At 43.5% G+C, this 26342-nt stretch overlaps 2 protein-coding genes across 5 annotated transcripts in view; one reads left to right on the top strand and one right to left on the bottom strand.

Moving 5' to 3' along the window:
- slc5a10 (solute carrier family 5 member 10) overlaps positions 1-26342 on the top strand; it is a 152425-nt gene that overhangs the window by 51267 nt on the left and 74816 nt on the right. For all 4 annotated transcript variants that reach the window (XM_041206378.1, XM_041206377.1, XM_041206376.1 and 1 more), the window contains 2 exons: positions 18834-18914; positions 25146-25351. In XM_041206378.1, the coding sequence (XP_041062312.1) occupies positions 18834-18914; positions 25146-25351 (287 nt within the window). The remainder of the gene's footprint in view (positions 1-18833; positions 18915-25145; positions 25352-26342) is intronic.
- Positions 24945-26342, bottom strand: part of LOC121288075 (protein FAM83G-like) — a 39684-nt gene continuing 38286 nt past the window's right edge. Inside the window, exon 5 of the mRNA XM_041206374.1 lies at positions 24945-25923. Coding sequence (XP_041062308.1) covers positions 25591-25923 — 333 coding nt within the window. The 3' untranslated portion in view covers positions 24945-25590. The remainder of the gene's footprint in view (positions 25924-26342) is intronic.

Genomic DNA, 26342 nt, shown 5'->3' with positions numbered 1-26342 from the left:
TCTGTCCCCCCCCCCCAATCTTATTCCACCCACCCCTTAAAGTTGGTGCTTAACTTGTGACTAAGAGCTGACTAAAGCCTGTAATTATCAAGAACTAATCATCAGACTACAGGGTGATGCCATGGAGGCATTGACTCATTCATATAGGACCAGGCCCTGGATTTTCAGTTTGGGGTCTGGATCCTGATGTCAGGTTCAAATGTGGGCCCTGAGCCTGTACCAAGTCGGAAGTAATTAGCTGACACGATTTCTGTAGGGCTAGCTAATTAATGGCTAGAGGACGTGCGTGGCATCCAGTTAAAGATGGCGGGCAAGCACTTGACTCTAAAGGGAAATAGGAAGACCTCCATCAGTGAAAGAGCTGCTGCCTGCTATTGCAGGTAAGAGGGAGGGCATCCTCTCACTGCCTCAAGATGGAGCGGGCCCTCTCGGTGCTTTTAAAGTTAAAAATGACCACAGCTGCCAGACTGCCTTTTGTGGAGGGGGCAGAATATAGCTGCAGCTGCAGCTGTGGCCATTTTATCATCACTGGCAGTGGTGGGGGTGGGGTGAAGGTGGTATTTAAAAACAATTCAGAGCACCCTGAGGCTGCCTCCTCTCACTGGCTGTGTTTCAGCCACTGCAGGTGGCACAGGAGAGAGTTTTAATGGACTCCTTAACTGGCCTAATGGTCTACCATGCTGTTTGCAAACATGGCTGGGAGTCCAGACCGTGCCTGAGAACTGGTACCCCAGCCGACAACAGGAAATTCCGAACATGCCCGCCTGCCTCCATTCCCGGTCTCATCTTGCAACTAAAATCCTGTACCAGATTTCTGACAATGCTCCAGATCTGCCTGGATGCAGACTGTTTCTTTACATTCCTTAAGAACATAGACTACACACTCTAGACTGTTTACACTCAACAAATGCAACAGAAGCAGGGAATTTTTTCCCATTGAAGACGTGCAAGGGAGGAGACTGCTGAACTTTATCGCAATTGTTTTATAGGCCCTGGGCCACTGATGAAGCTCACAGAGAAACTGGAAACCAATGGATACTTTGCCTGAAATTTGCCCTCCATTTCATAGAACAACCATGAGATTTGGTGGTCCTAAATAAATCAGTTTCACCTTGGCAGCAGGATAATACATTGGGGCAGAAATTAGTTTGTAGGTTGATTTGTAAATTGGTTGCATCATGTCCGCAAAGCACACCAATTTAGCAGGGGATGGCCAACAAACCTGTGTACACTTGGTTCCACAGCTAAATTTGTGGGGACCAAATGTTTAACCTCTCAGGCAGAGATTTAAAACAGGCGTTAGACCTCTGGTTTAAGTTAATTGGGGGTGTAAAGCCTTTTGAATGGACACTTGAAGAATCATTTCCTGACTAGTTCTCGGAATTCTCCCAGCCCCCATGGCTTACATTGGGTCGAAGAGTTGACTACAAAGGGTAGGGTTTACAGATTTTTTTTTAGGCACCATATGTGACTCCAGGTCCACGGCTACTTGGTTCACTCTTAATTGCCATTCATTGGTACCTAAAACGGCCACCATCTATCCAAGAAGAAGGCTCATCACCTCCTCAGGTTTGGGGACGGGCAATAAATGCAGCTCTTGTTAGTGATGCCCACATCCTGAGAATTAATTTTAAAAAACCAGGGCTTCTCCTCTTGATAGAATCTAAGAATAGCCCCGCGTCCCTGTCTATCCTCTCACCTTTAGCATGCATTTTGCAGTAAGGTTGCAGTACAGCTTTAACAAAACCTGGTGAGATTAGTTTAATTGACGTGGAGAACATAGTTTCAAACAGCTGAAAAAGTATCACTTTAACCAACTAAAATTAGATTTGCCAACCAATAATTGGTTTTAATTGCTGATTTTTAAAAATTTTATGGGCTGTTGCTATTAAAGGTACGCTGGTAATATAACCTCACACTAGCAGTCCCCACAGGCCGAATTGTAAAATTAATTCTTATCGATTCGGAAATACTCTTTTTAAAAATTCATTCGTGGGGTGTGGGTGTCACTGGCTAGTTTAGCATTTATTGCCCATCCCTAATTGCCCTTGTTCAGAGGGCATTTACGAATCAACCACATTGCTCTGGGTCTGGAGGCAGATTTCCTTCCCTAAAGGGCATTAGTGAACCAGATGGGTTTTTACAACAATCGTCCCATGGGCATCATTAGACTTTTAATTCCAGATTTATTTTTATTGAATTCAAATATCTGCTGTCATGGGATTTGAACCCAGAGTATTACCCTGGGTCTCTGGATTATTAGTCCAGTGACAATACCACTACGATACTATGTAATCTTTCTGCTAATTAACAAGCCTTTTAATCAGGCCTGTGTCAGGCTGGACCCATCAAAGCTCATTCACTTTTATTTGGACAGGGAAGGTGGGTTAGGGAGGAAGACTGCAACTCCTTTTTTTAAAGATATCTCATTTTTTGGTGGTGGTAGAACTAACTCCAAACAATTCCTTGATGTTAGCAGTTCTGTGGTTAGCAGATGTCAAAAACTTGTTAAAATGGATGTTTAGGATTACCTGATGGAAATACTAATAAGTACCTGCCAGCAACCTTGAGTGTTTTCAAGATTCAAGCTTTATTAAGTCCTTGAAGAAGATATGCTGAGTATGAGCCTAACACCTGAAGCAATAGAAATATGATCACAAAGGTCAGATATGTGACATTGATGAATGACAGAAATTCCCTGCTTGTCCAGCCTAGCCCTAAAATAAAATGCGCAGCAACTTTTTGAAAAATTACCTGTCTACACTGCTTCTTTTGTTTGAATTCCATCACTGTCTCCTCAGTAAATGAAAACAGACCTGTCAATTTGAATTTGTGAAGACCTCCAATTATCTGCCTTTATACAAAACATCATCACAATCCTGCAATTGCAAATGATGATATGATTGCAACTGTCTTGAGTGGGGGATCTGAAACAGGCGCCTTCAAAATCCAGACCAGTGTCAAGAAAGGCTCTTACTACTAAACCCCTTACTATTTCCAATCTATTTGGCAGTGGCTATTCACCTCATAAAGGATCAGCTATCTTCTGGTGTCAGTATTAAATACTGTCTAGACAAAAAATTCTTTAACCTCAGTCGCCTCCATACAAAAACTTAACTGATCACCATAGGTATTCAAGACCAGTTTGCGGATGACTGCCATATCGTTGCCCACTCTGCACCAGTTTTGCAAACCACTTTTCAATTCCACGTTAAAGAAACTCAACCTGTTCTTGAATGTTGCCAAAGCCAAACTCGTATATCAACCTGTACCTGGTCAGCCAAACACTCCACTTCCCATATATATTGAAGGTGAGACTTTGGAATATGTTGAGCACTCGCCACACCTTGACAGCTACCTCTCTCAAAAGACCACCATTGAAGAGGGGATCCAACAGAATATTGCGCTCGTCGGGCAGGCATGTGCCTGACCCAAATGAGCACAAAATGATGCATGATGACGTTGGGCAAGCGTCATCACACAATTGCGCAACATTTCGGTCGGCCGGTGCACAGGGGAGTCCACAGTGCACCCACTGACAATTAACAGGCCTTTTAAGTCCATTAGAGTATTAATTAAATTAAAATTTTCACTGCCTGCCCAACCTTATGGTTGGCAGGCAGGCGAAAAGGCCAAGCGGCCTTTGCATTTTTTTAGGAAACCTCATCCATGGACGGGATGAGGTTTCCAACAGCAATTAAAAATAAAATAAAAATTTTAACTTTTCATTAATAACATGTCGCTGCTCAGTCCGTGCTCACTCCATTCCACCACCACCCCCCCCCACAAAGGCAGCGCTGAGCACTGCAGCAGGCGATTCACGCTAGCTGGCCGTTAATTGGCCAGCCAGCGTGAAATGGCAGCCGCAGCCCAATCGCGGGCGATGGTCTGATTCGCGGCCGCTCCCGCTCACCCCTGCCGAGTTCGCCCGAAGACCGGATAATCCTGGTCCATATCGACCGCGCCAATTTAGCCTTCTACAAACTGCAACAGCAAGTGTTTGGCAGCAAAGACCTCCGCAAGTCAACAAATGTCCTAGTGTACAGAACGGTTGACGTCATCAAGCTCCTGTACTGCAGTGAGACCTGGACTGTGTATCAGTGACACGTAAGGACAATAGAGAAATTCCATCAACAATGTCTGCTGCATCCTCCAGATTCAATGGGAGGACCATCGAACAAACACTAGTGTCCTTCATGAAGCCAGCTCCACAAACATTCAGGCAAAACTCTTGCAAAATCAACTGGACATTTGAAAAATGTCTCCCCCACTAAGACCCTGTTTCCTTAACTCTCAAATGGCTGACGTTCCAGGGAAGAATAAAGAAAATGCTTCAAAGATACTCTGAAGTTCTCCTTGAAGCAGGCAGTACTGACATTAATGATTGGGAGGAGCTTGCTACCAATCGTTCAGAATGATGATAACTTGTCCATCAGGCTGCATCAAGCAAGTCTTAATGATGAGGCAGTGTGGTGGCAGATAAGGAAAGAAAAGAATGCAAATCCTGCTCTCTGGATCCGCTACCTCATGGGACGTCCTTACGGCTTACTTGGTCACATGAAGACCGATTGCAGAAATTAGCCACCCGAGTACACAGCATCCTCGAATTGAGGGATAGTCAATGGTGATGCAGTCAGTACAAATTTAATTTTTGTTTTTAAATCCTTTGCAGCTTCTCACCTTCTGGGAATTTTGCGGAAACTGATTCATCTGGATCAGGAGAAGTTGCTTGAACTCAGACAATCAACCAACTCGGAGAACCTCCAAGCCCTTTCTGGCATTTCTCCTGTGCAGGCAATTGCGAATTCAGGATTTCAGTTCCTTTGAACCTGTGACTGGATTTGGCTGGTCAGTTAAGGTTAAAGTTTCTGGTTCCTTTAATGTTACTTACTTTGCCTGCGAAGAGGTGGATTGCATTACAACAACAACACAATGCAGCAAATACGCTTGTGTGAGAAAAATGTGGCAACTTTTTGAATTTGAAGCGCAGATATGGGGGGGAGGAGCTGCAATTTCCTGCCTCTGATCCATTTATGAACAGGCTGGATTGGGGTGGGATGGGTGGCTGGTGGCCTATTAAGATCACTCATCGACAGATCTCCCAGTAAGGCCGAAACCCAGCTGAGAAGTCAGCCCCCCCCAACAGCAGACTGTTCTGCAATTTAAACCCCTGCCACCACCCACAGCCACGATTGGCTGAGGGCCATAAATGTGGCCATTGCACATTTTATGGAGGATGGGGGGGCGCCTAGCACCTGTGGCCTCTTCCTCTTGGCATATTAAGTATTTAAAAAGTCTGCGGAGGTCGCCTCCATCTCAAGGCGCCCTCTCTTTTCCCACCTACTTGAGCAGCACCCATCTCTGTCAGTGGGGCTGCTGATCTGTCAGTGTTGGAGGGCCTTCTATCGGTCCTCGAGCCCCAAGAGCCCACCCACTGTCCTTAATTGCCCAAGGCTCCAGGAGGCGGTCACTTAATTGGTTGCTTCCTCAAAAGTCGATAAGGGTCCCACCACCAGCATTTCGGCGTTCCCGACCCAAAATTCAGCCCAGGACCCAAGTTTTCCTTGTGAAAGGAAACAAAGACTTGCATTTATGCAGCGGCTTTCAGGACCTCAGGATGTCTCGGGCGCTTTACAGCCATTGCTTCACTTTTGTAGTGTAGTCACTTCAAATGTAGCAGCAATTTGCACATGGCAAGCTCCCACTAATAACTGTGCTAATGACCAGATAACCTGTGTTAGTGATTTTGTTTGAGGGATAAACATTGGCCAGGGCACCAAGGGTAACTAACTCTTTTGCTCCTCTTTGATAAAGTGTCATGGGATCTTCTAGGTCCAGCTGGGAGGGCAGGCAAGGCCTCAGTTTATCATCACATCTAAAACACAGCACCTCTGACAGTGCAGCATCCCCTCCTTGCTACACTAGACTGGTAGCTTTGATTTTTGTGCTCAAGTCTTGAGGTGAGGACTTGAAACCCCAGCCTTCCAACACAGAGCCAAGAGTTCTACCCACTGAGTCACAGCTGACACATTGTATGCAGGGAATATTTACATCAAAACCATGTCACTACTTGATCTACATGAGGTGTCAATTTTCTTTGGGCCGGGGGGGGGGGGCAGTGCTGTGTCAATTTTTTCAAAGCTGTTTTCTAGAGTGGCAAGGCAGCAATTCTCTTGTATTGCTACAATTAAGGACATATCCTGGTAAGTTATTAGTTTTCCATTCAGAATGACACAGCCAATTACTTGAAGCCATTGCTAATCTTCTTATTTAATGATAAACAACATAGGCAGATATATTATCAGCTGTCAGCAAGGCTATTTAGAATTGCATGCCCAGATTATCTCGTTGGGTAAATGTGGCCCTCATTGTGCCTTACACCTAAAGGAGTTTAATAGCTTTGTCTTATTCTGGTTTTATTTTCCTTTTTTTAAAAAAACCTAGGAACAGAAGTAGCCCATTCAAGCCTACTATTCTGTTAGATTGTGGCTAATTTGTACCTCAACTCCATTTACTCCACATCCCTTGATATCTTTAACTAAAAAAAAGAGACCTATTTCAGTCTAGAAAGCTCCAACTGTCCCAGCAACCTGATCTCTTTGGAGGAGAAGATCTCCAGATTTCAAGAATTTAATGTTCCTCGTACCTGTGTTGCTGGAGAATTTTTTAAAATATAAATTAGAGAGTCAATACCGTGCCGGCCTAGATTTTGCATTCAAGCCTCTGGAGTGGGCCTCACAACCTTCTACAATCTTATGTTTCAGAGGCAAGGCTGCTACCACTGAACCACAGACATGTAGCGATAAGAGAAGCAGCTGCTGAGGGTTTGCATTATTCACGATGCATTCATTGTCTGGGAAGGAAGAGTCACTCTGCAGACTTCAATATAATATCATGACAGATTAATGATATGTAACATTGCTCAGTTCTTGATTACAATGTCAGATTGCTTGTATATTTTGGCATTGTGGTAATCTTAGATTCTGGTGGATTTAAAATATGTGCGTCTGGGATTTTTATATAAGTGCCCTCCCCTTTTCAGATTTTTCTTCAGATTTTCCCAGACCAAACATTGACCCAGCTGAGTCAACAGATTCACAGCTCATTGACAGCATTCTGCTCATGCTTTGACTCCTTATGCTGTATGATGGAATGATGCTGTTTCCCTGATCCCTCCCTCCCTCTCTGAAGCGAGCCTTGCTAGCAGGATTGCGTTGCAAGTCTTTGATTGCCTCAAACCAAACGTATAAGAGATCTATTTGCTAAACAACAATAGTGACAACACAAAAGAAAACCTAATTGGATGTGACATGTTTGGGCATGTGATGTGTTACTAAATAATTGCAAGTTCTTTCTTTTGAATCGCTAAAAAAAATTAAGATCACAGAAAAGCCTTCCCCTCCCAGACGGAGGAAAGAACTTGCAGTTATTTAAACCCTCTTCACAAACTCAGTGTGTTCCCAAAGCACTTTATAGTACAAAGTACTTTGCAATGAAGTACATTTAAAGTGTTGTCACTGTTGTAATGTAGGAAAAATGACAGCCAATTTGGATACAGCAAGATCCCACAAACAGCTATATGACAATAACTGATAATCTGTGTTTAACTGATATTGGTTGAGGGTAAGTGATGGCCAGGACACCAGAGGAAACTTGTTTGCTCCTCTTTGAGTAGTGTCATGTGATCTTATACATCTAACTGAGCACCACCAGCAGTGTAGCTTTCCCTCCATGTTGCACTGGAAGTGTCAGCTTGTATGTTGTGCTCTAGACACTAGACTGTAACTTGAACTCACAACCTCAGAGGCAAAAATGCTATTGATTAAGTCTAGGCTGAAAGTCACTACCAATGTCACTGTGGAAAGCTAACAAAAACATTTTGGCAATTTGTAAAAGCTTGTTTCTAATTTTACTAATGCCTGTCCTTTGAGGACAACAATTATTTTTGTTGGAAAACATTGGCACATCCAAAATATTCAAAAGTTGTTAGCTCAAACAAACTGAGTGTTGCAGGATAGCTAACCCCCTTTTCTTGTTGTACGGGAATAAAGGCATGTCACACTGTGTTGGTTAATGGTTTCTGGTTAACAATCCCTCTGCATCTCACTAGCTCTGACCTTGAGATGAGAAAGGTTTCTACCTCTGGCTCCTTTCCCATACCTTTTACCTGACTGACCAGGTGTGTTACTCTGTTCTTGATCTTCGTTGGAAAGGAAACAATCAACTAACCATGCCTGTTATCATGTTCTATGCAACCTGCATTTGCTGTTTAAAAATTTTAACTCCACTTGAGCTGAATATTTGTTTTCAGGGTGGATAAATCTAATTGTGTAAAACATGATCCCATTGTGCAATTTTCTTTCCATTTTACCCACAGGGGATTATTGCTTTAAGTTCCAACTGATAGGAAATTGAACTGGAGATGCTTAGATATATGATACTAAGTTCCTTCTCTTTTTTTTTAACTCTTTTCTAACTCTCAGCAGATCTATACTAATAACTCATTTGAATGATGTCTTGATGAATTCCCTTGAAGAGAAGCGGGTTAGTTATCAACATCTTTATCAGATGGAGACAAATAGCTGAATCATTCATAGATTCAGGCAATTCTGGCATGCAACCAGACATGCCAATTTGAAATGGCTGCTCTAGCAGGAGTTAGCTGACTCAAGTCCCAAAGGCTCACTTGAATTACATGTATATATGACAGTTAGTCTCAGGATAAGAAGAAGGCCACACATGGAGGGAGATGAGAGGAAATTTCTTCAGATAATTGTGAGTCTTTGGACTGAACAGGCCAACTCTAGCCCCACAGATCTTTGGGCACATGGGGCAGGAAGCCCCATGAGGTAGTGGGATCTGAAGTGCAGGATTTGTTTTCTCTTTTTTTCCTTCTCTGCCTTATCATTAAGACCCTGTGACTCAAAGCGTGATGTAACTTGAAGGACAAGTTGTCACCATTCTGAATGATTGCGGGGGTAGCAAGCAGCTCCCAGTCATGAAGATCAGTGCTGCCGCACTCCAAGGAAGGAATCATAGCATCTTTGAAGCGTTTTCTTTGTCCTCCCCTGGAAGGTTGTCTATTTGAGAGAGACAACAGGACCGGGGGAGACGGTTTTTGGCCATCCAGACACAGTGTCCAGTCCATCTAAGTTGATTTTGTTTGAAGACCCATGGCAGAAACACATGACCCTGAGGAGCCGTCATGCTCAAATCAAAGGACTGCTGATAGTGACAAATCTTTGGAATGTGTCATCAATGTATTTTTGGAATCTAAGGGAACCGATAAATATGGGGATCAGGTGGGAAAGTAGGGTCGAGGTGAAGGCTCAACCATGATCTTATCAAATGGTAGAGTAGGTTTGAGAAAGCATATTGCCTACTCCTGTTCCTATTTCTTACCTTCTCACTTGAGGAAGAAGAGAATGGGGAAACATGGGAGCAAAGAAGTAATTAGAATGGAAGAAGGTTCATTTGGAGTATAAACACCAGCATAAATCTCTTGGGCTTTTAAAGGTGTACTATAAATGTACCTTCTAATTGTTGAATGACCTGTTTCTGTGCTGTGGGCTCTGGAGTATTGTAGAATCAAATAGCACTGAAAGAGGACATTTGGCCCATTGTGTCTGTGCCAGCTCTTTGAAAGAGCTATACGATTGTTCCACTTCTGTGGTCCCCCATAGCCCCACGATTTTTTTTCCTCCTTTTCAAATCTATACCTGTAACCATTTACCTTTTAAAAGTGACTATTGAATCTTCTCCCACCAACTTTTCAGGCCATACATTCCAGATCCTAACCACTACAGGCGGAACACTTTCAAGATATAAAACTACCTTCGGTTTTTTCAATATCTCCATTCAACCAGAACCCAGCCAGAAAAACAGTTGCACTGAATCACTGCTTCACAATTGGACAGCAAAACAAAGCCGGCCCTTGCTACTTTTACACTACAACTAGCAGTTTCTAACCGAAAATGATCTCCAAGTATTCACTACACAATGAACAAGATCAATTGCTCATTATGAATTCGAATCTGCCTATGGAATTCTACACACGTATCAATAAATTCTGTTGAATTACTGATTAGAAGAGAATGTTTCATCATATTCCTGCAACCCACTTCCCCTCACAACAACTTGGGATTTATATAACATCTCTTATGTAATAAAATGTCCCAAAACGCTTCAGAGGCATTATCAGACACAATTTGACACAAAGCCACATGAGATCTCTTAAGGTGGGGAAATGCAGCGTTTTCCACAGAATTTTTCACATATTTTTAAAAACTTACCTTTTCCGTTGCTTTTTTTGGAGCAGGAATCCAACCTCAAGCATTTGCCGTTATGTCATTCCTACCACTAAAAAGAGCGAGGATTTAAAGGGGCCTCGCAGCTGTTAACATTGAGTCGGAGCTCCATGGCAGCCATTGATGCTGCCGAGCTCACAACCACAGAATCTCATCTTGTGACCCCAGGATCACAACCCCCGGTTTGGGAGGTCCTGGAGTGAAGTGCTTATTGATACAGTCACGCTTGTGTCATTTTCTCCCTCACCATCAGTGTCAAGAAAGCTGTAGTTATGGGGCAGGGTGTTATTTCCCCACCTGTGATCAGATTCAACCAGACACGACTGGAAGCTGTCAGCAAATCTGCTACCTTGGATCTATGATGAAAGACAACCTGCCTCTTAACAGAGTGCTCAGTACACGCTTTGGAAAAGCAATCCCGACTTTGGCTGACTAATTAAATGGGCCTGGAAAAACAACAAACAGACCCAGAGGATCAAGACGCTTACCCGCAAGGCCTGTACCCTCAGTACATTTCTGTATGCAGTGAAGCCTGGACAACTTACACCCACCAAGAAAAAAAAGGCTCAATGACTTCCACCCCCAGTGTCTATGAAGCATCCTCGGCATCTCACAGAAAATCACCAATGAAGCAGTCCTTTCTAAGGCAAACGTAACAAGCATGCTAGCACTAATCAAGCAAAGAAGGGTTCACTGGCTTGGGCATTTGCACAGGTTGGAAAGATGGCTGCACCTGTAAGGATATAGTATACAAGGAGGTAGCCGGTGCCAAGAGACCCAGCAGGGTTCCCAAAGCTTTGGTTCAAGGATGCTGTCGAAAGAGATATAAAATACCTCAATATCAATCGTGACAAGTTGGAACCTCTAGCTGACGATCGATGCAAATAGTGACAGCTGCGTTGTAGGGGTTCACTGCGCCGAGGACATGTGATTTCGGAAGCTGTGAAGCAGATGTTAGCCCTGCAAACGAGGTGTCAGCAGAGATTATGCCGCACAGCTGGCAAGGGACAATTTCATGTGTGGCATATGTGGCAGACTTTGGGTGGGATTTTCCGACCCAGCCCACCGCCAGGATCGTCCAGCCCTGCCGAAAGTCAATGGACTTTTGGCTGGTCTGAGGAATCCCCCACAACCGGTCCTGCCATGGCGGAGCCGGAATATCCCGGCCTTTTCCCTTCCAGAATCGGCTTGTCCAAGAATCAGCTTGTTCAGCCATCAAAAGAAGTGCAGCAGATGATCTCATCTGATCTTACCAAAGTTCTGAGGCTGCATTCCTGTAATTGCTAAGCGATCCCACAACCGATGGATCAGACCTAAGCTCTGCAGTCATGTCACATCCAGTCGTGAACGGTGGTGGATAATTAAACAACTTGGTGGAGGAGGAGGTTCCACAAATATCCCCATCCTCAATGATTGGGGGAGCCCAGCACATCAGTGCAAAAGATAAGGCTGAAGCATTTGCAATTTGCAGAATGGATAATCCATCTCAGCCCCCCACCCACCACCCCCCCCAGAGGTCCCCAGCATCACAGATGCTAGTCTTTAGCCAATTTGATTCGCTCCACGTGAAATCAAGAAATGGCTGAAGGCACTGGATACTGCAAAGGCTATGGGCCCTGACAATATTCCAGCAATAGTACTGAAGACTTGTTTTCCACAACATGCCACACCCCTAGCCAAGCTGTTCCAGTACAGCTACAACACTGGCATTTACCCGGCTATATGAAAAATTGCCCAAGTATGTCCTGTACACAAAAAGCAGGACAAATCCAAACCGGTCAATTACCGCCCCATCAGTCTACTCTCCATAATCAGTAAAGTAATGGAAGGGGTCATCAACACTGCTATAAAGCAGCACTTGCTTAGCAATAACCTGCTCACTGACACCCTGATTGGGTTCCGCCAGGGCCACTTAGCTCCTGACCTCATTACAGCCTTGGTTCAAACATGGACAAAAGTGATGAACTCCCGAGGTGCGGAGAGAGTGACTGCCCTTGTCATCAAGGCAGCATTTGACAGAGTGTGGCATCAAGGAGCCTGTGCAAAACTGGAATCAATGGCAATCAGGGGGAAACCTCTCCACTGGTTGGAGTCATACCTAGCATAAAGGAAGATGGTTGTGGTTGTTGGAGGTCAGTCAACTCCAGGATATCACTGCAGTAGTTCCTCAAGATAGTGTTCTCGATCCAACCATCTTCAGCTGCTTCATCAATGACCTTCCTTCCATAAGGTCAGAAGTGGGGATGTTTACTGATGATTGCACAATGTTCAGCACCATTCACGACTCCTCAGATACTGAAGCAGTCCATGTTCAAATGCAACGAAACCTGGACAATATCCAGGCTTGGACTGACAAGTGGCAAGTAACATTCATGCCACACAAGTGCCAGGCAATGACCATCTCCAACAAGATAGAATCTAACCATTGCCCCTTGACATTCAATGGCATTATCATCACTGAATCCCCCACTAGCAACATCCTGGGGGCTTACCATTGACCAGAAATTGAACTGGACTAGCCATATAAATACTGTGGCTACAAGAGCAGGTCAGAGGCTGGGAATCCTGTGATGAGTAACTCACCTCCTTACTCCCCAAAGCCTGTCCACCATCTACAAGGCACAATTCAGGAGTGTGATGGAATACGCCCCACTTGCCTGGATGAGTGCAGCTCCAACAACACTCAAGAAGCTTCACACTGTCCAGGACAAAGTGCCCACTTGATTGGCACCACACCCACAAACATTCACTCCCTCCACCACCGACGCACAGTAGCAGCAGTGTGTACCATCTACAAGATGCACTGCAGGAATTCACCAAGGCTCCTTAGACAGCACCTTCCAAACCCATGACTACTACCACCTAGAAGGACAAGGGCAGCAGATAGTTGGGAACACCACCAACTGAAAGTTCCCCTCGAAGTCACTCACCATCCTGACTTGAAAGTATATCGCCGTTCCTTCGCTGTTGCTGGGTCAAAATCCTGGAACTCCCTATCTAACAGCACTGTGGGTGTACCTACACCAGATGGGCTGCATTGGTTCAAGAAGGCAGCTCACCACCACCTTCTCATGGGCAACTAGGGATGGGCATTAAAAACAAGTCTCTCGTAGGTGGAAGGATGCCAATCAGTCATCCTCCCACATTGTTGCCTTGTATGTCAGTAATGAAAATTTGTTTGTCAGGAGTTCAATTATCTAGGCTATTAGTAGCCTGGAGCTTTCCATAGAAAATTGTTAGAACAGGCCCCACACCAGCAATTAAGCAACCTTATAGGAAATACTGAAACAATTGTCTTTGGTCCCTGCCATAAACTTTGTTCCTTAGCCACTGACTCTATCCGTCTTCCTGGCAACCGTCTGAAGCTGAGCCAGGCTGTTTGCAACCTCGGTGTCAAATTGAACCCCCGAGATGAGCTTTCAATCAGATTTTCACACTATCACTAAGATCATCTATTTCCACCTCCAAAATATCACCCGACTCCACCCCTGGCTCAGCTCAACCTCTGCTAAAATCCTCATCCATGCCTTCATTAAACTTCACTTTTGCAACTAACCCCTGGCTGGCCTCCCACATCCTACTCTTCATAAACTTCAGGCCATGCAAAACTCTGCTGCATGTGTCTCACTTGCACCAAGTCCCATTCCCCTATCACCCCGGTGCTCGCTGACCACCACTGACTCCCAGCCAAGCAAGCTTTTAATTTTAAAATCCTCACTCATATTTTCAAATTGCTCCTTGACTTTGCCCCACCTCACCCCATCTCTATAATCTCCTACAACTCACAACCTACCCTTTGAGATATCCATGTGCCTCAAATTCTAGCCTCTTGTGAATCCCTGATTTGTGGCCAAGCCTTCAATTGTCTAGGCCCCAAGCTCTGGAATTCCCTTCCCAAACCTTTCTGCCTCACCAACTCTCTTTCTTCCTCTAAGAAGACCCTTAAAAACCCATCTTTTTGACCAAGCTTTTGAACATCCTCCCGAATAACACCTTTTCTCTGTATCAACTTTTGTTTGTTAATGCTGCTGTGAAGCACTTTCGGCTGTTTCACTGTATTAAAGTCACTGTATAAATTCAAGTTGTTGTTGGCTTTAAGTTGTGTTTATGCCAGAAACAGAAAGTAGGCTTACTTACATAAATTTCAGGTAGGTAAGGGTATTAAGGGCATCCTGTGGCATGTGGGAAGTCATGGATGCACCATGTGTCCTAGACAGACACATCTGCACCAAGATTCATCAGCTGCAGAAGCCTGGGCTCTGGGTTTCAAACTCGAGCAGGAGCTGGAGTCATTGTGGTGCATCTACGAGGCAGAAACTATGTCGATAGCATGTTTAGGGAGGTGGTGACGCTGCAGGTTAGCAGCATACTGGCAGAGGGGGAATGGGTGACCACCAGGCAGTCTAAGAGAATCAGGCAGGTACTGCAGTACTCTCCTGAGTTTATCTTGTTTGCTGATCGGTTTTCCATTTTGGATACTGGTGAAGTCAATGGTTCCTCAGAGGTATGCAGCAATAGGCAAGTCCGTGGCACCACAGGTAGCTCAGCTGCACAGGAGGGGAGTAAAATGAGTGGAAGAGCAATAGTGATAGGGGATTCGTTAGTTAGGGGAACAGGCAGGCATTTCTGAGGCCACAGATGTGACTCCAGGATGCCACAGTCTGCCTCCCTGGTGTCAGGGTCAAGGATGTCACCAAGCTGCAGGACATTCCTCTGGGGAGGGTGAACAGCCAGAGGTCATGGTCCACATTGGTGCCAATGGCATAGGTAGGGAAGTTGCATGAGGCCCTGAAAGCAGGTTTTAGGGAGTTAGGAAAGAAATTTTAAAAGTTCAGCATTTACCTAGCACCATTCATGACATCAGGATATCCCAAAGCATTTCACAACCAATGAAATGGGGACTTGGTGATGGAGTGGTAGTGCCAATAGACTAGTAATCCAGAATACTACAATCCTTGGCCAGGCCCTGGGAAGTGTGGGGAGGTCTGGCTAGGAACCAATAATATTTTGTTTAAAGTAAATAAAGTTTCAAGACACCTGCTTTGGAATAGATCCACAAGATTCCACAGGTTTTGAACTAGCAAAAATAAAACTTACTATACCAAGTTCAGAAAGATAAAACAATTTACAATATGAATTTTATGCTCTAATATTCAGTGTAAGTTTGAGGTACAGGTGAATTAACAGGCAAACTGTAGCGTGGTGTGCTCGACCACTGAGTAAGTGACAGATGCAACCAAGCAGAGTCCATAGATTTCCCAAGAAATCACCCAGACATTAGTCCCACTGAGTCAACCAATCTCACTGAGACTTTGGCTTTCTCGTCTCTTCGTCTTTCCAATCGCCACCTTTGAAGATCCTGCCTTGGCTTGGAACTCTCTCCAAATGTATCTCCCACTAGGACAGCTTTAACAATGACCCACCTCACAGGGTTTCAATCTTGCCTTCCGAGATTCCTTCTCCCTAGATTCTTGAGTAATTCATTAGCTCACAAGCACATTTTCAAGCTGTGTATTAATTCTTTAAATACTAACCATTGCCTGTCTCCTGTCAAATTTGTTTGTATATTTTCCTAATCCACCATGGCTAACTTGCCCCTTTTCCTTCATAGTTTCCTTTGTTCAAATTTAAGACTCTAGATTTAGAATGAACTACATCACTTTCAAACCTAATGTAAAATTCTAACATAATTATGGTCACTATTTCCTAAAGTCTTCTTTACAGGTAGGTTATTAATTAGCCCTTTCTCATTACATATTACTAAATCTTCTACGTACTGCTCCAGAAACCTACCTTATATGCACTCCAGGAAGTCATCCTGTACAGCATTAGTGCTAGCTAGGCTACCCAGTCTCTATGTAAATTGAAGTTGCCCATTATTACTGTATTATCCATATTAAATGCAGTTCTAATTTCCTGATTTATACTGTGCCCAACGTTACTACAATTTAGCGGCCTATGAACAACTTCCCTTTCTATTTTTTAGCTTCACCAAAACTGATTCTACATCTTGATCCTTCGATCCAGGATCCTCTCTCACCAAAATACTGATCTTATTCCTTATTAACAGCACTACCCCACCACCTTTCCTTTCTGCCCATCCTTCCCAAATGACAAATATCCTTAAATATTCACTTCCCAATCTCGGTCACACTGTACCACAACTCTGTAACGGCAATTAAATTATACCCATTTACCTCTATTTGTGCCTTCAAATCATTTACCCTGTTGCAAATGTTGTATGTATTCAGAGTGCCCTTACTTTGTCTGTTTACATTATTCTGCATTCTGATCCTATTTGATGCTTGGCTTTACTTCAACTGCCTTCTAATTTCACCTACTACATTTCTGCTTCCGGATACCAATTTGCTTTCCTCCAATCTGAACTCCCCTTCAGGTTCCCATCCCCCTGCCAATCCAGTTTAAACACTCTCTAACAGCACTAGCAGATCTCCCTGCAAGAATGTTAGTCCCAGTCCTGCTGTGGTGCAAAGCGTCCATCTTGTACAGGTCCCACACACCTCAGAACCAGTCCCAATGCCTCAGAAATCTAATGCCCTCCCTCCTACACAAATTCTCCAACCACTTGTTCAATCGCTCAGTCTTTCTACTTCTGTGTGTCCAGCTTTGGGATGTTGTAGTTAGGAAGAAAGAACAAAAGTTCAGCATTTACCTAGCACCATTCGTGACATCAGGATATCCCAAAGCATTTCACAACCAATGAAATGGGGACTTGGTGATGGAGTGGTAGTGCCACTAGACTAGTAATCCAGAATACTACAATCCTTGGCCAGACCCTGGGACATGTGGGGAGGTCTGGCTAGGAACTTGCAACACAAAACTGCAGCTGAACAAAGACCACAAGGATATCTGATAGAAGAAATAGAAAACCCACATTGGTGCAATGCTTTTCTAAAGGATAAAGCCTTTTGTCTTTGCACAGTCGATGGAGCTTTATCTGGCTAGGAATCCGTGCAGATTTTTGTCAGCAAATGCTAGCACATTGATTGGTATTTGAGCAATGCTGATGCAGGTGTTAGTAAAGAGTTCAGAAGAGTGTTGCTAGGGGAACTGCTGGTTTGGTGGGTTAACACAAGGTCTATCCCTCTCTGTGATCAGTAATCAATTCCAGCCCAGACTGACTCTGAAAACCACCTCATACTGAGTTTAAGGGCTGAATGGTAAATTAAACTGGGCAATTAAATTATGATCTTGCAACACAAAACTGCAGCTGAACAAAGGCCACAAGGATATCTGATAGAAGAAATAGAAAATGCACATTGGTGCAATGCTTTTCTAAAGGATAAAGCCTTTTGTCTTTGCACAGTCAATGGAGCTTTATTCAGCAGCTGTCTATCACAAACTTGAGAGTGCTTAGTGCTAACATTGAAAGTCTTGGGAGGTGTTCTATGTTCTAACATTCCTTGCCTAGGTCAGTGCAAACATTTACCACTAAGTTGTAGCTATCCAATGCAGCATTCTATACTTGGCTAACCTGATAATCTTTCACACAAACATTCAGAAACCTGTTCTGATCTCTTTCAAAAAGGCAAGGTTTTATTTTGCTGACACTGAACACAGTTTATTGCCCCCTTCCTGTTACTCAGGATTTATTTATTTTGTTTGCAGGGAGGTGTTGGATGTATACTTGCAAAAAAAGAAAAATGGCAGGGCTATGGGTAAAGAGCAAAGGGGAGGGGAGACTAATTGGATACTCTTTCAAAGAGCCAGCACAGGCACAATAGGGCTGAATGGTCTCCTTCTGTGCTTTATGGCTCTAAGATAGACTTGAAAAAACTATTTCCAATGTCAAAGGGCAGTGTATCCTGCAAGCAGTTTGATGCATCAGTGCTTTGCACTTTTGCCATTGATGTATATTCGGGCTACACAGATGCTTGTATATTATTGTCAGTGGCTGTCATTGCAAGGTTTGACCAGTAGGGGGCAGCAGATTGCCTCTCTGGTAAACACCCATTACCATTGCATGTGTTCCAGTTTAGCGCTTTCATTATCAACATCAGAGGAGGAAAATACAGTTCATTTTTCATCGGACCCAAAACATTTCTAAATTCGTCCTCCTTCAAAAAGAAAGACATACATTTACATAGCACCTTTCATGACCTAAGGCTGTCCCAAAGTGCTTTGCAACCAATGAAGCAGTTTTGAAGTGTAGTCAATGTGTGTCACTGCTGTATTGCAGTTAGATACTGATTGCCTTACTGTGCAGTTTTTCTTAATTTTAGATGAGAACATGTTGATGTTGGTGCAGCTTCTTCCAGCAACCCCCCTCAGCCCCCATGTAGGCCATATTTTTAAATCTAAAACTCGCATGTTAACTTCATGATCCCTTGTCTATGTATTTATCTTACAACTGTCTAGCTTGCAATATGAAAGAAGGTGAAACTACTGTGGCTGGAACATCCAATCTACTTGTTAAAGTGGAAGCAAATGTTGTCATGCAGTGTGGGGATGATAAATGTGAAAGACTGGAATCCTTAATTTCATTCCTTTCTGCTCTGGTTTCAGGTGGCCTGGCTGCTGTTATCTACACAGACACTCTTCAGACAGTTGTCATGATTATCGGAACAGTGATACTAACCATTGCAGGTACTGCTAGCAAATTGCTTACATGACTCATGATGGGATGCTGACTTTTACTGATTTTACTACCTTTGTTGAGTGGAAGTGGTTGGGTGCTGTATGTAGGTTTTCCCCCTGAAAACAACAAGTGTTACAGGCAGGGTCAAGAGACAATTGAAACCCTTGTACCCCTTCCTTTACATGCTCTAATCAGTGTGATTTTGGAAAATGGGTGCATGTGTCATAGCCCCCCTGAGTGTGTGGTTAATATGAAAGATAGCAGCAAGATTTTATGAGTTTAAATAAAGAGGATTATTTATTCACGCATTCACCATGAAAGTCTAAGTGCTACAGCAATCTCATGCACACACACAGGAAACTACAGTTCAAGAAAATAGTGCACTTTTATCAATTATAAACAAAGAAACAGTTTGTAAGGAGCACTCATTGCAGGGCCATTGAAAATGGTGTTTGACTTCTGAAGGGTTGGTCTAGGTAGATTTAGATAACCGGAGTTGTATATCAGAATTGTTGCAGGATTCCCTCACAGAGACAAAGCTTTAGTAGATCATGAAGTTAGGCACTTACAGTTTCCATACCAGGAGGTCAAGCTTCTTTACAGGTGGACTTGAAACCAAAATCAGGCTGGGAGACTTTTAAGATGTAGAACCCGTCTATTTAAAAAATATGTTACTGCCTTGTTCAACAGCTAGTATTCTGCAGTGTTCTTTGCAGACTGCCTGTTTCGTGGGATAATATAGGAGTTTGGTATCAGATGCCAGTTTCAGTCACATGATCAACTTATATTATCCACCCAGAATGGTTTAAAGCTACAAGGCATTGCTATACACCTACTTATGGTTAACTGGTTTTCTGCAGTTTTGTTATATAGCAAACTTTGAGACATCCATTGATTTTGAGTTTGGAGTAAACCACAAACAATGGCAGATGTGAATTCTACAGCAGGGTTCTATCTGGATATTTCCATTCAAATGGGAGGCCCCTATCCAAGTTAGTTCAAATGAAGAACTTCCCAGAAGCTTGAGCTAGTGTTGAGCGGTGTTGAATTTGCAAATGTCACCTGACCCTTGGCAGCCATCTTAGTCAGCTTGTTAGTGCCCATTTAAAAAAAAAGACAGTTCCAGAAACTTCCATACAAACAAAGTCCACGTTTGAAGATATGAATAGGACATGCCTTCACTGGGCATAACACAAGGCAGAACTGTACTATCCCTTTTCCTGTTCCTGATCCAGTTAGATGTTGCCAATTCTGGTTGGACATATTCCTGGAGTTGTCACCACATGACTCAACCTCCAATCACCCCACCCTCACCATTGGTCACCCAACACATCCATCACCGTGACACTCTGCCTTCCCACTGCTAATTAGAAAGCACGGATTGGATATTTTTTCACTTGTCTTTCAAGCAGCTGTTTCCCCATTGCATGTCCATTTTTTTTTATAAACAATAAAAGAATTTGTTTGCCCACTAATTGTTTAAAAAACACAATTTGTTTAACACCCTGATGATTTTTCTCTTAGAGTCGCTCACCACAGTATCCTGAAGATTAATTTTTTAATTGCTGGAGACTCCAGGGTATCCCTGGAGGTTTGGCAGCTTATGACATCCTGAAAGAGGCCTATCATTGAGTGGCTAGAGTTGCCTGTTCCAGGCAGTGTTTGATATGGAAGACAGGGCCCTCTGTCACACTGAGGTCAAAGCTAACGACTGGGCAGAGCTCATGCTGTGTAAGCCATGCTCAGTTTTACCTGCCAAGACCTGAAAAAGGACCAAAAACAGTTTATTGTGTTAGAAAAGTCCAGAAGGTGCAAAAGTTCACCCAGGCTTCGCAAGAATACAGTGCTTTGCAGCCATTCTGGGTTCCAACCCCCCACCATCTCTGCCCTTCATGATTGGGCCCCTAACCTGGGCCAACTTGCCTGCCTGCATGTTTGGCTTGATTTCCCCCACCCCCAGGCCTCTTATCTTGAGCTGGTGCGTTGCAGTTCAGGCTCTACTTAGCACTCTCAGTTCTCGGACCGTGACTCTAAAGCTGGTCCTTCATAATGGGCCAGTCTCCCACCAGCACTATTGGGCTAATTGGCTGCCTGTTAGTTAGAACCTACCCCATTCTGCATCTATGTACAGTTTTTGTCTCCTTACCTAAGGAAGGATATACTTGCCATAGAGAGAATGCAACAAAAGTTCACCAGACTGATTCCTGGGATGGTGGGATTACCCTATGAGGAGAGATTGAGGAGACTGGGCCTGTATTCTCTAGAGTTTAGAAGAATGAGAGGCTCTTTCATTGAAACATACAAATCTCTTGCAGGACTCAACAAGAAATATGCAGGAAAGATGTTTCCCCTGGTTGGTGGGTGGGGGACGGGGTGATGCCTAGAACCAGGGGACACAGTCTCAGAATAAGAGGTAGGCCATTTAGGACTGAGATGAGGAGGAGGAATTTCTTCATTCAAAGGGTGGTAAATTTTTGGAATTCTCTACCTTTGGAGGGCTGTGGAGGCTCAGCCATTGAGTATGTTCCAGACAGAGATCAATAGTTTTCTGGATAGTAAAGACATCAAGGGATATGTGGATTGTACAGGAACATGGCATTGAGGTAGATCAGCCATGATCTAGTTGAATGGCGAAGCAGACTCAAGGGGCCGAATGGCCTACACCTGCTCCTATTTCCTATGTTCCAAGGATGCTAAAGGTGAAACTGAGTGAGTCTCAGAGACAGAAGATTCAACATTAAACATGGTCTTGCTGAACATCGTTTAACAAAGCCAATAGGATGTTGAACAACATAACCAGAACAGTAGAATATAAGTGAGGTAGTAATCAAACCATACAGCGCTCTGGTTAGGCCTAATCTTAAATACTACATCCAGTTCTAGTTGCCAAGAAGCAAAAGAGACATTCAAACACTTAAGGCAGTGCAGAAAAGAACCATGAGGCTGATCCCTTGTAGCAGAATTCTGAATTATGAGGAAAGACTAGATAAAGGTGGGTTTTTCAGCTGAGAACCGGGGAATACGGGTGTCCTTATATACAAACTACAGAAAATTAACATATTGGCACAACATACAATCAGGAAGGCATATGGGTATGCCAATTTTAATTCCAAGGGGCTTGCAGTATAAGAATAAAAAAAGTCTTACTGCAATTGCATAAGGCATTGGTGAGACCACACCTATGTATAGTTTTAGTTTCTGGACCCACGGAGGATATACTTACCTTAGAGGGTTGCAACAAAGATTCACTAGACCGATTCCTGGGATGAGAGGGCAGTCCTATGAGGAGTGATTGAGTAGAATGGGTCTGTTATTGAGTTTAGAAAAATGAGAAATGATCTTATAAGAAAGATGCTGAGAAGCTCTTTCCCCTGGTGGAGAGTCTAGAACCAAGGGTTATAGTCTCAGGATAAGGGGCCAGCCATTTACAATTGAGATGAGGAGAAACTTCTTCACTCAAAATGGCTGTGAACATTTGGAGTGATCGATGTGTAGAACAAACTTGCAGGTAGAGTAGTGGAGGCAATTCGCCAAGGCTCCTCCAACAGCACCTTCCAAACCCATCACCTCTACCACCTAGGAGAACAAGGGCAAAAGATGCATGGGAACACCCCCAATGTTTCCTGCAAGTCATACACAATCCTGATTTGGAACTATACTGCCATTCCTTCATTGTCCTGGAACCCCCTCCCTAACAGCACTGTGGATGTGCCTATGTCACATAGACTGCAGCGATTCAAGGTGACTCACCACCACCTTCTTAAGGGCAATTAGGGATGGGCAACAAATGCTGATCTTGCGAGCAATGTTCACATCCATGAACGAATGTTTAAAAAACTGGAATCATTTAAGAAACAACAGGATGCTCAAACAATGGACATTAAGTTCACTTAATGCATGCATAGATTGTCTTTCTCATTCATAATTAACATCATTTGAAGAAATAAGAGATTAATCTTCAGAAAATGATTGGATGAGGGCCAATTGTAATGAAACAGCACAATAGCTTTCATTTCAGGCCTGATAAAGGTTTGTAAGTTGAAATCCCTGAATCTGTTATGATTGGAGTTTGACCCAGTTTTACCAGTTACCAGATTGGATGCTTGCTTGACTGTTTCACAGCATCTCAGCAAGAAGAGATAGATTGTCCATTCAACCCCATTGAAATGTACCAATGGTTGGCCAATGAAAGCACCTCTTTTTTTTAATATTCTTTCATAAGATGTGGGCATCACTGGCAAGGCCAGCATTTGTTGCCCATCCCTAATTGCTCTTGAATTGAGTGCTCGTGAGGTCATTTCAGAGGGCAGTTAAGAGTGAACCACATTGTTATAGGTCTGGAGTCACATGTAGGCCATACTAGGTAAGAACAACAGATTTCTTTCCCAAAAGGAAATTAGCAAAATATTGCCCATCCCTAATTGTTCCTAAGAAGCTGGTGGTCAGCCGTTTTCTTGAACCAGATGGGGTTTTATGACAATCAATGATAGTTTTGTGGTCACCATTACTAAGACTAGCTTTCACCTCCAGATTTACTAAATGAATTCAAATTCCACCAGTGGCCATGGTGGGATTTGAACTTGTGTTCCCAGAGCATTAACCTGGGCCTCTGGATTACTAGACCAGCAACATTACCATTACGCCATCATCTCCCCCTGAATTCACAGAAAATAGCATGGCCAGAGGACGCCATTGGGAGCACAGCATTCAAACCTCAGGAAAGATACACTGTCCTTCATCAGGGTACAGTTCAGATTCACCCACTAGGGCTCGAAGAGTTTAATTATGAGAGCAGATTGCATTAACAAGGTTTGAATTTGCCCAGGTTTAGAAGCTAAACGAATGATTTAATTGAGATATTTTAAATGATAGCACTCCAATAAAACAGACACAGGGAAACTATTTTTGTTTGGGTCGGGGCAGCCGAGAAAAGGGGGCATAATCTTAAAATTAGTGCTAGGAGTAAAATCAGGAAGCACTTTTTCACACACACAGTGGAAGAAATCTGGAACTCCCTCCCTCAAAAGGCTGTGGATGCTTGCACAATGGAGCTTAGGTAAGGGTGTTAATCGATATCAAACAAAGCTGGGAATTGAGGCACAGATTAGCCATGATCTAATAGAATGGCGGAGCAGGCTAGAGGGGCTGAACTGTGAATATTTGGAGTGATCAATGTGTAGAATAAACTTGCAGGTACAGTGGTAGAGGCAAAAATAAAAACAAAAAACTGCGGATGCTGGAAATCCAAAACAAAAACAGAAATACCTGGAAAAACTCAGCAGGTCTGGCAGCATTGGCGGAGAAGAACAAAGTTGACGTTTCGAGTCCTCATGACCCTTCTCACCCCTTTCCTATTTCTACTTATTTCTGTTGAAGGGTCATGAGGACTCGAAACGTCAACTTTGTTCTTCTCCGCTGATGCTGCCAGACCTGCTGAGTTTTTCCAGGTATTTCTGTTTTTGCAGTGGTAGAGGCAATTCGCCAAGGCTCCTCCAACAGCACCTTCAAAACCCATGACTTCTACCATCTAGAAGAACAAGGGCAGAAGATGCTTGGGAACACCATCACCTGCAAGTTTCCTTCCAAGTTACACACCATCCTGAACGGAAACTATATTGTTGTTCCTTCACTGCCCTGGAACTCCCTCGCTAACAGCACTGTGGGTGCACCTACATCACACATATGGCAGCGATTCAAGAAAACGGCTCACCACCACTTTCTTAGGAACAATTAGGGATGGGCAATATCTTGTTCCTAAGCTCCTAAAAAGATGAGGAGGAGAGGGGGTGATTGAGGGGGGTCGGTGGTGGGGTGGGGTGGGGGAAAAAAGAGGGAGAAAAACGCAGCTGGATCTGAAAACGTTTTTCTCAAACACAATTTTTTAAAAACAATATCCCAGTTTTTCAGTCAATCAAGGATTAAACAGACAAAGAATGCAGGGTCAGAGATAAAAGTATGAAGACTTTTGATCCAACATCTTATGGATAAATCTTTGGAGACACAGTAGAGATAGATTGTCTATTAAACTCATTCACGTATCATTTTGAAAGAAGAGATTTATTGCACATAAGCATCTCCGAATACAAAACATAGAGCTCGACTGGGCTAATGCACCAAACCCTCAAATAAATCCACAGGTTCCATAGATAAAATAGACAAAAAAAAATAATTTTAGCAGCTGTACTATAGTATTAGTTTTTAATTTATTTTAAAAATTCTTATTTATATCACTCCTGTAGCTTTTAATAAAATCGGAGGATACCACAACCTGGAAAGTATTTACCTCAAGGCAGTTCCAACAAAGATTATTCCCAATACAACATGCCATCTCCCCAGGGCAGATGCCATGCATCTGTTTAGAGACCCGGTAACTGGAGATCTCCCATGGACCGGCATGATCTTTGGATTGAGCATACTGGCAACCTGGTATTGGTGCACAGATCAGGTAATGTAAACATACTTCACCTTACATTCATTTTCTCTTTTTAATCTGTCCCAAAGTCCGCAGCTTAATTATTTAGTCCCAAGGTTGCTTGCTCAATTCACTGTGTTTAGGGTGGATCACTTGGTCAATGCTCTTGGGGTTGAGTCTGAAATTTGTGCAACTCTGTCAATGGCAGCTTCACTTGTAAGTTCCTGTGCAGTGCCGGTTTGGAGATGGCGGGTACCAAAGGAGTAGTTGTGCTACTTGAAGAAATTTTCTGAATCCATCGAGATCCCACTGCAGTTACTGGATTCAGCCATGCTCAGCCCTGCTGTGAAATCTATGCTGCCCGGTCCCTTCTGTTCATGCAATTGTTCATGCAATTTAGTCACCGACAAGTACGGCATGACCTTTTGGTAATTTTTGTGTGGCATCCTTGAGCCTGGGAGGCCCAAGGATTTGTGCATCAGTCTTCTACTTTTGTTCAAATCAGGGCTCCTTGAAACGCTGTGGAGGGAATGAAGACTCAAAGTGTCTACAGTCGGCCTCAGCATGGAGGCTGTTGGCTTTGTGGGAATGGCGTATCTGTTCCTCTGCAACAAAGAAATAGAATTTGAATGGGTTAATCAGATAGTTTGAAATGAGGTGGTTTGATATGTGTACTTGATCTTGTTTTCTCAGGTACGCCTATAACACAAACAAACCTGGTATAGGAGTAATCAAGTTCCAGTGTTAGTATGTACAGAACCTCTGCATTTTATTTTAACTTTTACTCCCATCAACTAAAATGTACCATGTCATCATTTCTTCCGAAAATGACAGCATGCTAGACAAAGCCACATCTGCAGCCTTTGACTGATATTTTGGGCACAGAAGTTCCGTTTTACAACCAGAAATGCAAAAGGATTTACTCCCACTATCACCCCCCCCCCCTCCCCCCACCCTTTCCTGTTTGCTCAGCTTCCTTTGCCCCAGTGTTATGGGCATACCCTTCCACCCACCACCACCTTAC

This window comes from Carcharodon carcharias, chromosome 15, assembly GCF_017639515.1.
Source record: "Carcharodon carcharias isolate sCarCar2 chromosome 15, sCarCar2.pri, whole genome shotgun sequence".
Classification (NCBI taxonomy): domain Eukaryota; kingdom Metazoa; phylum Chordata; class Chondrichthyes; order Lamniformes; family Lamnidae; genus Carcharodon; species Carcharodon carcharias.
Note: the sequence above shows the minus strand (reverse complement) of the source record. Positions and strands in the feature narration are given on the sequence as shown.